This window comes from Scyliorhinus canicula, chromosome 1 (genome assembly GCF_902713615.1).
Source record: "Scyliorhinus canicula chromosome 1, sScyCan1.1, whole genome shotgun sequence".
Classification (NCBI taxonomy): domain Eukaryota; kingdom Metazoa; phylum Chordata; class Chondrichthyes; order Carcharhiniformes; family Scyliorhinidae; genus Scyliorhinus; species Scyliorhinus canicula.
This window is the reverse complement of record NC_052146.1, coordinates 38,388,580-38,400,587: the sequence shown is the minus strand read 5'-3', so window position 1 is coordinate 38,400,587 and position 12,008 is coordinate 38,388,580. Positions and strand designations below refer to the sequence as shown.

Genomic DNA, 12,008 nt, shown 5'->3' with positions numbered 1-12,008 from the left:
GTGAACCCTAACATTGACCCTCTCAAGGCGAACTTGATCTTCTCCAGACAGAGGAAGCTAGCCATGTCCGATAGCCAGGTTTCCGACTTCAGGGGTTTTGAGTCTCTCCAAGCTAATAATATCCGTCTCCAGACTACCAGGGAGGCAAAGGCCAGAAAGTCTCCCTCTTTCTCCTCCAGGATTCCCGTGTTTTCCGACCTTCCGAAAATCGCCACCTCTGGACTCGGTGCCACCCTTGTTTATAGCACCTTAGACATGACATCAGCAAACCCCTGCCAGAATCCCCTAAGCTTCGGGCATGCCCAGAACATATGGACATGGTTCGCTGGTCCTCCCGTACACTTTGCGCACCTATCTTCTACCCCAAAGAACCTGCTCATCCGGGTCACTGTCATGTGGGCCCGGTGAACGACTTTAAACTGTATCAGGCTGAGCCTGGCACATGTTGTGGACGTGTTGACTCTGCTCAACACGTCCACCCAGAAACCATCCTCTATCTCTCCCCCTAACTCCTCTTCCCATTTGTGTTTCAGCTCCCCAGTCTGCATTTCCTCTGACCCCATGAGTTCCTTGTAAATGTCCAAAACCCTCCCTTCTCCCACCCACCCTCAGGAAACTACCCTGTCCTATATCCCCCTTGGTGGTAGGAGTGGGAAGGTTGAGATCTGCCTGCGTAGGAAGTCCCGCGCCTGCAGGTACCTAAACCCATTCCCTCCCGTCAATTCAGATTTCTCCTCCAACTCCCTCAGGCTGGGAAAGCTCCCCTCTGTAAACATATCTCCCATCCTCTCGATCCCTGCTCTCTGCCATCTCTGGAACCCTCCATCTAGCCTCCCCCGGGGCAAACCGGTGATGATTACAGATTGGGGACCAGGCCGATGCTCCCTCTGCTCCCACATGTCTCCTCCATTGCCCCCAGACTCTCAGGGTGCCACCACCACGGGGCTGGTGGAGTACCGTGCCGGCGGTAACGGCAGAGACGCCGTTGCCAATGCCCCCAAACTACTGCCCTTGCATGATGCCGTCTCTACTCATTCCCACACCGACCCCCTCCTCCCCCCCCACTACCACCCACTTCCTAATCATGGCTATATTCGCTGGCCAATAATAATTACTAAAGTTCAGCAGCACCAGCCCGCCCTGCCCCCGGCTGCGCTCCAGCATCCCCTTCTTTACTCGCTGGATCTTACCTACCCCTACAAAGCCAGAGATCACCTTATTGACTCGTTTAAAGATGGACCGTGGAATAAAGATGGGGAGACACTGAAACACAAACAGGAATCTCAGGAGGACCGTCATTTTCACTGTTTGTACCCTCCCAGCCAGTGACAACGGGAGCGCGTCCCACCTTCGGAAATCTTCCTTCATTTGGTCTACTAGTCGGGCCAGATTTAAATTGTGCAGCTGTTCCCATTCCTGCGCCACCTGGATACCGAGATACCGAAAGCTTCCCCCTACCACTCTAAATGGCAGCTCCCCCAATCGCCCCTCCTGCCCCCTTGCCTGGATCGCGAACATCTCACTTTCCCCCATGTTCAATTTATAACCCGTAAACCGGCCAAATTCCCCCAGAATCCTCATAATTTCTTCCATCCCTCCTAGTGGGTCTGAAACATATAGGAGCAGGTTGTCTGCGATAGCGGGACTCTGTCCCCCCCCCCCCCCCCCCCCCCCGGACCAGCCCCTTCCAGCCCCTTGAGACTCTCAACTTAATTGCCAGCGGCTCTATGGCCAGCACAAACAGCAGTGGGGAGAGGGAGCATCCCTGCCTCGTCCCCTGGTGCAGCCTAAATTAGCCCAATGTCAATCTGTTCGTCCGTACACTCGCCACAGGAGCCTGATACAGCAGCCTGACCCAGTGGATGAAGCTCCGTCCAACCCCAAACCGCCCCAGCACCTCCCACAGATAGGTCCAATCCACCCGATCAAATGCCTTCTCTGCATTCATTGCGACCACTACCTCCACGTCCCTACCCTCTGGGGGCATCATGATCACATTCAGCAACCTTCTTGCATTGGCCGCCAACTGCCTCCCCTTAACTAATCCCGTCTGGTCCTCCCCAATCACGTCCGGAACACAGTCTTCAATCCTAGAGGACAAGGGTTTGGCCAACAGTTTGGCGTCTACATTTAGTAGGGAGGTCAGTCTGTAGGACCCGCATAGCTCCGGGTCCTTATCCCGCTTCAGGATCAATGAGATAGTGGCCTGTGGCATCATCGGGGGAAGCCCCCCTCTCTCCCTTGCCTCATTAAATGTCCTCAGCGGCAGCGACCCCAGTTTCCCCAGAGAACATTTTATAGAACTCCACTGGGTACCCGTCCGGTCCCGGGGCTTTACCCGGCTGCATGGCCTTCAGCCCTTCTGCTATTTATTCCAACCAGATCGGGACCCCCCAGCCCTTCTACCTTCCCTTCATCCAACTTCGGGAACCCCAGCCCCCCCTAGGAATTGCCTCATCCCCTCCGGACCAGCTGGGGGTTCCGACTCATACAGCTCGCTGTAAAACTCCTTAAACGCCTGCTGAATCTCCAACCAGATTCCCATCCCTGTCCCTAACTTTCCCAATCTCCCTGGCTGCCTCCCTCTTTCTGAGCTGCTGAGCAAGCATTCTGCTGGTCATCTCTTCATATTCATAAATTGCCTTCCTCAGCCGCTCCACTGCCCTTCCTGTGGTTAACAAGCCAAACTCTGCCTGTAGCCGTCATTCCCTCAAAAGCCCTGCCTCTGGGATCTCCACAGAACTCCTGTTGACCTGTAGTATTTCCCTTAACAGTCGGCCCATTCCTGCCCTGTCTACCTTTTCCCTGTGGGCCCGTGTTGAGATCAGCTCCCCTCTAACCACCGTCTTCAGCGCTTCCCAGACCATTGCAGCCAAGACTTCCCCTGTGTCATTAACTTCCAGGTAATTCTGGATACATTTCCTCAGCCGCCCACACACCTCCTCATCCGCTAAAAGTCCAGCATCCAGCCTGCAGTGCGGGCGCTGGCTACTCTCCTTGCTCACCTGTAGGTCAACCCAGTGCGGGGCATGATCTGAGATCGTGATCGCTGAGTACTCAGTGTCCACTACCCCCATCAGTATAGCTCTGTTCAGGATAAAAACAAGTCAAGCCGGGAGTACACTTTATGCACATGTGAGTAGAAGGAGAACTCCTTCACTCTCGGCCGCCCAGATCTCCATGGGTCCACCCCACTATCTGCTCCATAAACCCCAATAAGCTCCTTTGCCATTACTGCCACCCTGCCTGTCCTTGAGCTAGACCAGTCTAGCCCTGGGTTAATGACTGTGTGGAAGTCTCCCCCACCATGACCAATTTATGCAAATCCAAGTCCGGGATCTTCCCCAACATCCTCCTTATGAACTCCACATCATCCCAATTTGGCGCGTACACATTCACGAGCACCACTGGCAACCCTTCCAGCTTCCCACTAACCATAATGTAACGACCTCCCACATCCGCAACTATTCTTCCCGCCTCGAATGACAATCGCTTGCTAATCAGAATCGTGACCCCCTCTAGTCTTAGATTCCAGCCCAAGTGGAAAACCTGTCCGACCCATCCCTTCCTTAATCTAATCTGGTCAGTTACTCTAAGGTGCGTCTCCTATAACATTGCCATGCCCGCCTTCAGTCCCCTCAAATGTGCGAACACGCGTACCCTCTTAACCGGCCCATTTAACCCGCTTACGTTCCATGTGATCAGCCTGGTTGGGGGGGCTTCTCGCCCCCCCCCCCCCCCAGAAGAAGATTCAACATCTAACATTGACATCTCCATCCTCCATAGGTGTAAATGCAAACTTTACCTCACAGCTCTGCAGCAGGCCCCAAATCAATACAGAAGGCATTACAGATAATTCCCAAAAACAAAAAAACTTTTTTTAGCATGAGCGCTGCAGCAAAGTTCAAAGACCTCAGTCCGCTACCAGCCCTTTCCTTCTAGTGAAGTCCATTGCTTCCTCGGGCGACTCAAAGTAAAAATGTTGTTCCTCATCAGTGACCCAAAGACGGGCCGGATACAGCAGTCCGAACTTAACCTTCTTCTTGAAAAGGGTTGACTTTATCTGGTTGAACCCTGCTCTTCTCCTGGCCACATCCACACTCAGATCCTGGTATATACTCCGTGTCTGCCTGGCCCACTGTAGAATACATTCCTTGTCCAGGTACCTGTGGAATCTCACCACCATTGCCCTTGGGGGGGGGGGAGCCCGCGGCTTCCTCGCGAGTCCTCTGTGAGCCCTGTCCATCTCCGAGGATTGGGAGAACGTCCCATCCCCCATTAGCTTCTCGAACATGCCTGCTATGTATGCCCCTGCATCCGTTCCTTCGGATCCCTCTAGGATCCAACGAATCTCAAATTCTGCCAGTGGGACCTGTTCTCTAGGTCCTCCACCTTCTCCAGGAGCCTTCCAGTCTAAGTTGCAGCTGCGCAATCGATTCCTTAACCGGGTCCAAGCATTCCTGTTTCCGCTTGGCAAAGCCCTCCTGTATGAACTGCATCAGCTGCTCCGTCGACCGCTGGGTCGTCGAGCCAGGACTCCGGTAGTCCGCCATGCTTTCTCCCGCTGTACAGCCTCAGCCCAAGCCTTCTCTGTTCGCCTATTTCTTCCTTTGCGGGCACTCCTGGTCCGCCTCTCCATGCACTGATGTAGGATTCCTCTTCACAATTGCATCCACCATCAACTTTCCGAACCAAATCCGACAGAAAATCGGCTCCCGAGCGGGAGCCACCAAATATGCAACCTACTCCTTCATAGCCGCCACCGGAAGTCCTTTTGAAAAATCTTTGCTCACCCGTCTTTGTGATGTGATCAGGTTTTTGTTCTTTGATCACTTGGGATCTTCCATCTTTTGTTGCAGCTTGGCTCGCCCATCTTTGTGACCTGACCAGGTTTGTTTACCTTGTGTCACTCAGGACTCTTACAATGGACTTTCACTCACTCTGGTAGGCTGCTCAACGTCTCGATCTGCAGTGAAGCCTGTTCAACTTTTTCTTCAATTTTTCTTCTTTAATAATCTTTATTAGTGTCACAAGTAGGCTTAAAATAACACTGCAATGAAGTTACTGTTGAAAGCCCCTCATCACCACACTATGGCGCCTGTTTGGGTACACTGAGGGAGAATTCAGAATGTCCAATTCACCCAACAAGCACGTCTTTCGGGACTTCTGGGAGGAAACTGGAGCACCCGGAGATAACCCACACAGACACGGGGAGAATGTGCTGACTCCACACAGACAGTGACCCAAGCCGGGAATTGAACCTAGGACCCTGGCACTGTGAAGCAACAGTGCAAACCACTGTTCTTAGATGGATGCCTCTCCAGTAAGGCATCAGCTGCTCTTAGTTTTTAATAAATTGGGATTTTGTTATGTTCATTGTTTAAAATGCCACCTTTCATATCATCGCTGATCACTATATTGTATTAAGATGTCTTTGCTGACATTTTAGAAGTAACCGCCATTGCCAGCCGTGTGTTATGTTCTCGCTGCTGAGCACCATGTCACGTTATGAGTTTTATTGGAGTGTCTCAATGATGAGATCTTGCATGTTTAAACATGAAGTGCCTATTGTTAATCTTAACCATTTACAGATCCCAGATATTGCCATGCAAGGTACTGCTCCATGTAAGCTGCTTCCAGAGTATTCTCTCTGAGTCTATTATCTATGTATCATACCATGGTTAGTGCCATTCTCCAGTCCCATTTTACCCATGCTCTGCAAGCACCTTTTTGTTACGTTCTCTTGCAGGCACATAATAATACACTCTGACATGGAAGCCTGAAAATCTCTTTAAAAAGGTACCCCAGACGTAGCCACTTTTCACCCTGATTTTCAGTATTGTGTTGAGTATTTATTGATCTCTGGCTTTGGTATGGAGTTCTGGTCCACTGCCATTAGGCAAGCGTAGATACATAGATACATAGAAGATAGGAGCAGGAGAAGGCCTTTTGGCCCTTCGAGCCTGCTCCGCCATTCATCACGATCATGGCTGATCATCCAACTCAATAGCCTAATCCTGCTTTCCCCCCATAGCCTTTGATCCCATTCTCCCCAAGTGCTATATCTAGCCGTCTCTTGAATATATTCAAAGTTTTAGCATCAACTACTTCCTGTGGTAATGAATTCCACAGGCTCACCACTCTTGGTGTGAAGAAATGTCTCCTTTTCTCTGTCCGAAATCGTTGACCCTGAATCCTCAGGCTGTGACCCCTGGTTCTGGACACATCCATCATTGGTAACATCTTCCCTGCATCTACCCTGTTTAGTCCTGTTAGAATTTTATAAGTCTCTATGAGATCCCCCCTCATTCTTCTGAACTCCAGCGAGAACAATCCCAACCTAGTCAATCTCTCTTCATATGACAGTCCCGCCATCCCTGGAATCAGTCTGGTAAACCTTTGCATGCCAGTGGGACCTCTTTATTTACATGGCAACTACCCTTATTGACAGAAATCAACAGTGATTTAGCAAAGAGAATTAGCTGAGCCCAACATGAATGTTCCTCCAAAATTCGCCCCCTCCAAACACAGCTATTGACATAAACTCTATGATGCACGATCAATAACTCCAGAAGCGAGATTGGGGACAATTGAAGGCTTTATTGCATTAGATGATTCCCCCAGCAGCGCAAGTACAGAAGGCAGCTGCTGGGGAGACACGGGCTCTTATACTCCGCCTTACTGGGCGGAACCAGCAGGCATGCTTAACCAATGAAACAGCAGCCTCAGGTACCTCCCACACCTCCGCACGTGTTTGCGGAGCAGGATGGGTCCCGGAGCTGCCAGCCAGGTTGGGAGCGAGGTCCCGGAGGAGGACTTCCTAGGGAAGACAAAGAGACGTTCGTGAGGTGTTTGGTTGGTCATGGTACATAGCAGTGACCAGATGGATTGGAGAGCATTCGGGAGGACCTCTTGCCAGCGGGAGACTGGGAGATTCCTGGACCGTAGGGCCAGTAGGACGCTCTTCCAGACCGTTCCGTTCTCCCTCTGTACCTGTCCGTTTCCCCGGGGGTTATAACTGGTCGTCCTGCTCAAGGCGATGCCCTTGCTGAGCAGGAATTGACGCAGTTCGTCGCTCATAAAGGAGGACCCCCTATCGCTATGTATGTAGGTGGGGTGTAAAGATACTGTGGAGGGCTTTTATGACAGTGGCTGCGGTCACGTCGGGGCAGGGGATGGTGAATGAGAACCGTGAGTACTCATCAATCACGGGACGCCTTTATCAGGTGCGCTTTCTCTGGCCTGTAGAAGTGCGGCTTGCACTCCGCGCAGATTTGGCAGTTCCTGGTGGCGGTCCTGACTTCCTCGATGGAGTAGGGCAGGTTGCGGGTTTTAATGAAATGGAAGAATCGAGTGACCCCCGGGTGGCAGAGGTTCTCGTGGAGGGTGCGGAGTCGGTCCACTTGTGCGTTGGCACATGTGCTGCGGGATAGGGCATCAGGAGGCTCGTTTAGCTTCCCGGGATGATACAAGATCTCATAGTTGTAGGTGGAGAGTTCGATCCTCCACCGTAAGATCTTGTCGTTCTTTATCTTGCCCCGCTGTGCATTATCGAACATGAAAGCCACCGACCGTTGGTCAGTGAGGAGCGTGAATCTCCTGCCGGCCAGGTAATGCCTCCAGTGCCGCACAGCTTCTACTATGGCCTGGGCCTCCATTTCCACTGAGGAATGGCGGATTTCTGAAGCATGGAGGGTGCGTGAGAAGGCGGCCACGGGTCTGCCCGCTTGGTTGAGGGTGGCCACCAGAGCTACGTTGGACGCGTCGCTCTCGACTTGGAAAGGGAGGGATTCGTTGATGGCGCGCGTCGTGGCCTTTGCGATGTCCGCTTTGATGCGGCTGAAGGCCTGGCGGGCCTCTGTGGACAGGGGAAAAACCGTGGATTGGATTTGTGGGCGGGCCTTGTCCGCATAGTTGGGGACCCACTGGGCATAGTAAGAAAAATATCCCAGGCAGCGTTTCAGGCCCTTGGAGCAGTGTGGGAGGGGAAACTCCATGAGGGGGTGCATGCGTTCGGGATCTGGGCCTATAACTCCATCATGCACCATGTAGCCGAGGATGGCTAGACGGTCGGTGCTGAACACTCATTTATCCTTGTTATATGTGAGGTTAAGGATTTTTGCGGTATGGAGGAATTTTCGGAGGTTGGTGTCGTGGTCCTGCTGGTCGTGGCCGCAGATGGTGACATTATCAAGGTACGGAAACGTGGCCCGCAAACCATACCGGTCAACCATTCGGTCCATCTCTCATTGGAAGATCGAGACTCCATTTGTGACACCAAAGGGAACCCTTAGGAAGTGGTAGAGCCGCCCATCTGCTTCGAAAGCAGAGTATTTGCGGGCGCTAGGGCGGATGGGGAGCTGCTGGTAGGCGGATTTGAGATCCACCGTGGAAAAGGCCTTGTATTGTGCGATCTTGTTGACCAGATCGGATATGCGGGGCAGAGGGTACGCGTCGAGCTGCGTATACCTGTTGATGGTCTGACTATAATCGATGACCATCCTAAGCTTCTCCCCGGTCTTTACAACCACTACTTGAGCTCTCCAGGGACTGTTGCTAGCCTCGATAATACCTTCCCTCAGTATCGCTGGACCTCCGACCTAACAAAGGTCCGGTCCTGGGCACTGTACCGTCTGCTCCTGGTAGCGATGGGTTTGCAATCCGGGGTGAGGTTCGCAAACAGGGAAGGCGGATCGACTTTGAGGGTCACGAGGCTGCAGACAGTGAGGGGGGAGGGGGGGGTATAGGGCCGCCTATAAGCTTTGGAGGTTACATTGAAAATCTAACCCTAGGAGCATGGCAGCGCAGAGGTGGGGAAGGACGTAAAGTTGGTAATTTTTAAACTCCCTTCCCTGGACCGTGAGGTTCGCTACGCAGAACCCTTTGATCGCCACTGAATGAGACCCGTAGGCCAGGGAGATTTTTTGGTTAACTGGGTGGATGGGAAGAGAACAGCCCCTTACCGTGTCGGGGTGTATGAAGCTCTCTGTGCTCCCGGAGTCGATCAGGCAGGATTTTCATGCCCGTTGATGAGCATGGTTGTCGTTGCAGTCGAGAGCGTTTGGGGCTGAGGCTGGTCCAGGGTCACCGAGGCGAGTCGTGGCAGACGTTGGAGGTTTTCCTCGGGCGGTGTGCGGTCATCTGAGTTGGGGTCCTGAGAGTCCAGCCAAGATGGCGGCGTCACTGGTCGCACATGGCTGGGGGTGCACAAGATGGCGGCACCCATCCATCGCACGTGGTGACCGAGGGGCAAGATGGTGGCACCCGGAGGCAGCACGTGGCTCGGGAGAAGGAAGATGGCGGCGCCCGCTGGCCGCACGTGGCTCGTGGAGAGGGTTGTGATGGCGGTCCCGATTCGCCTCCGGAGACTGCCCGGGCCTGGCATACTGCCATGAAATGGCCCTTTTTGCCGCACGCTTTGCAGATGGATGAGCGGGCCGGGCAGCGCTGTCAGGGGGGCTTGGCTTGCCCGCAAAAGTAGCAGCGGGGCCCCCCAGGGTTGCCTGGCAGTCTCACAGCGCAAGCTTGTGGGGGGATGGGGGATGCCTCGGGGTCGGCCGCGGGGGGGGGGTTCCACCCTGCCCACGGGGCTGCCGTGCAGTCGGGGCCGTAAGCACGGGCGTTTTGGGAGGCCACATCTCGGGAGCTAGCGAGGGCCCGTGCCTCCTTGAGGCCTAGTGTCTCTTTCTCCAGCAATCGCTGGCGGATTCGGGAGGACAGCATACCTGCAACGAATGTGTCCCGGATCAAAGGTTCTGTGTGGTCGTTGGCCGAAACTTGCGGTCAGTTTCAGTTCCTCCCTAACACCAGGAGCGCACGGTAGAACTCCTCCAGCGATTCCCCAGGGATTTGTCGCCTCGTCGCTAGTAGATGTCGGGCGTAGACTTGGTTTACAGGGTGAATATAGTGTCCTTTTAGCAGATTCATCGCAGCCTCGAAATCGGCCACGTCCTCGATGAGGAAGTAGATTTCTGGGCTCACCCTTGAGTGCAGAACTTGCAATTTCTGGTCCTCCGTGGGTGTAGTTGTGGCCGTCCTGAGATATCCATTGAAACACGCCAGCCAGTGTTTGAACATTGCTGCTGCGTTTGCCGCGTGGGGGCTGAGTTGCAGACACTCTGGCTTGATTCGGAGCTCCATTCTTTAAAATCTAGTGCAATAAATTGATGCACGATCAATAACTCCAGAAGCGAGATTGGACACGAGATTGGAGAAGGCTTTATTGCACTAGATGTTTCCCCCAGCAGCACAGGTACAGAAAGCAGCTGCTGGGGAGACACAGGCTCTTATACTCCGTCTTACTGGGCGGAACCAGCAGGCAGGCTTAACCATTGAAACAGCAGTCTCAGGTACCTCCCACACCAATGGTCTTACAGCATTATTCAGAGGTACCGTAATACCAATAATACCGACTACCACACTATATGACTGTCAACATCATCTACCAATGTAAATGCACTGCTTGCAATTTCCTCGATCATCATTTATCATCACGAATATATCACTTCCAATTGTTTCTTTTTTAACTGTTTCGTTTGTGGTACTGAACAATAGGTTCCACTGTGTAGTGCTGCACGGAGACATTGCTAATTTATCTTGATCAGTTCACAGACTAAAGACTGGAGATCCAGTTTTGAAATGTTTATACAAATGTCATTTTGATTTGATTTTCCCCAGATGTTCTACGATTTGACAACACCTACAGCATCATTCATTCCAAGAAAATTAGCTACTCGGTGGAAGTGCTGCTGCCAGACAAGGGGTCAGAAGCACAGATGGATGATCTTGGGAAGAAAATAAGAGACGTGGATGTCAGTAAAAAATAACAATATTCTGAGCAGAGATCTGTAAGGCAACTTTACAGTGAGGTGATTTCAAATTCTGTGAAGTGTAAGCAGTGTCTGCATTGAATGCAATGGCATGTGTTAAAGACTGGCTATATTGTAGTCATGGCAGAGCTTACCTGTGGTGTGTGCATTTTGTCCAATGTGGAACCCTGTTGAATAACCCATGGATTATCATTATCCAGTGAAAATCGGGATAAAGCAGGGTGCCTATAAGCATGCTGCTTTTTACCATAAATGAAGGGAATGGGACACACTTACACACAAGGCCTTTTTAAATAAGACTTTCTCATCTAATATTCAGCATTTAATTTTTTGTTTATATGAAGAAAACTACATTGATCTAACGTTACGTATTTGGCTGCTGTACTGTCCAATGGACATAGTAGCATTGCACTGAAGGCCACATCTGTGGTATATCATCAGGCTTAAGAAGGATCAAATAGGTTATTATAAATTGATGTGCATTACCTGAAGTCAAGTTAAATGGATAATTAATAGATCTTATGGTATGTAATTTTAATCGACGATAAAACTACAGCTGATTGTTTCGACTTGATGTTTATAGAGTTGTAATTATTTTGAGTAAAAGTACTTTTGCACTTAGTTCCAATTCTGAATTAATAGAAAAACTCCTAACAAGACTGTTTTATCTCCCATTTGTAGATCTATTTTAATGTCTTCTGTGACAGTCCCTTGCATTCAGATCAAGAATAATTGTAGCTGCCCTGGTTCCATTTGTCTGCCACACTAGTAAAACCGATAACACCAAATAAACACACTTATTGCAGCCTTGCGGAACTGAACTCTTTTTTTTTCTTTTTTTTATAAATTTAGTGTAGCCAATTAATTTTTTCCAATTAAGGGGCAATTTAGCGTGGCCAATCCCCCTAGCCTGCACATCTTTGGGTTGTGGGGGCGAAACTCACGCAAACACGGGGAGAATGTGCAAACTCCACACGGACAGCGACCCAGAGCCGGGATCGAACCTGGGACCTCGGCGCCATGAGGCTGCAGGGCTAACCTACTGCGCCACCGTGCTGCCCCCTTGAGGAATTGAACTAACTGCAATTTGCAAAATCCATTTGAACGTGAATTATCCTGGTTCTCTAAAATCTCCAGATTCTTATCCTTAGCCAGTACTGAAGTTTGAATCCATTATTA

General features: G+C 51.3%; 1 protein-coding gene across 1 annotated transcript in view; it reads left to right on the top strand.

Moving 5' to 3' along the window:
- The window catches only part of LOC119957181 (SEC14-like protein 2), a 122,701-nt gene extending 111,064 nt beyond the window's left edge, over positions 1-11,637 (top strand). Inside the window, exon 12 of the mRNA XM_038785021.1 lies at positions 10,678-11,637. Coding sequence (XP_038640949.1) covers positions 10,678-10,826 — 149 coding nt within the window. The 3' untranslated portion in view covers positions 10,827-11,637. The remainder of the gene's footprint in view (positions 1-10,677) is intronic.
- Positions 11,638-12,008: the final 371 nt, after the last annotated feature.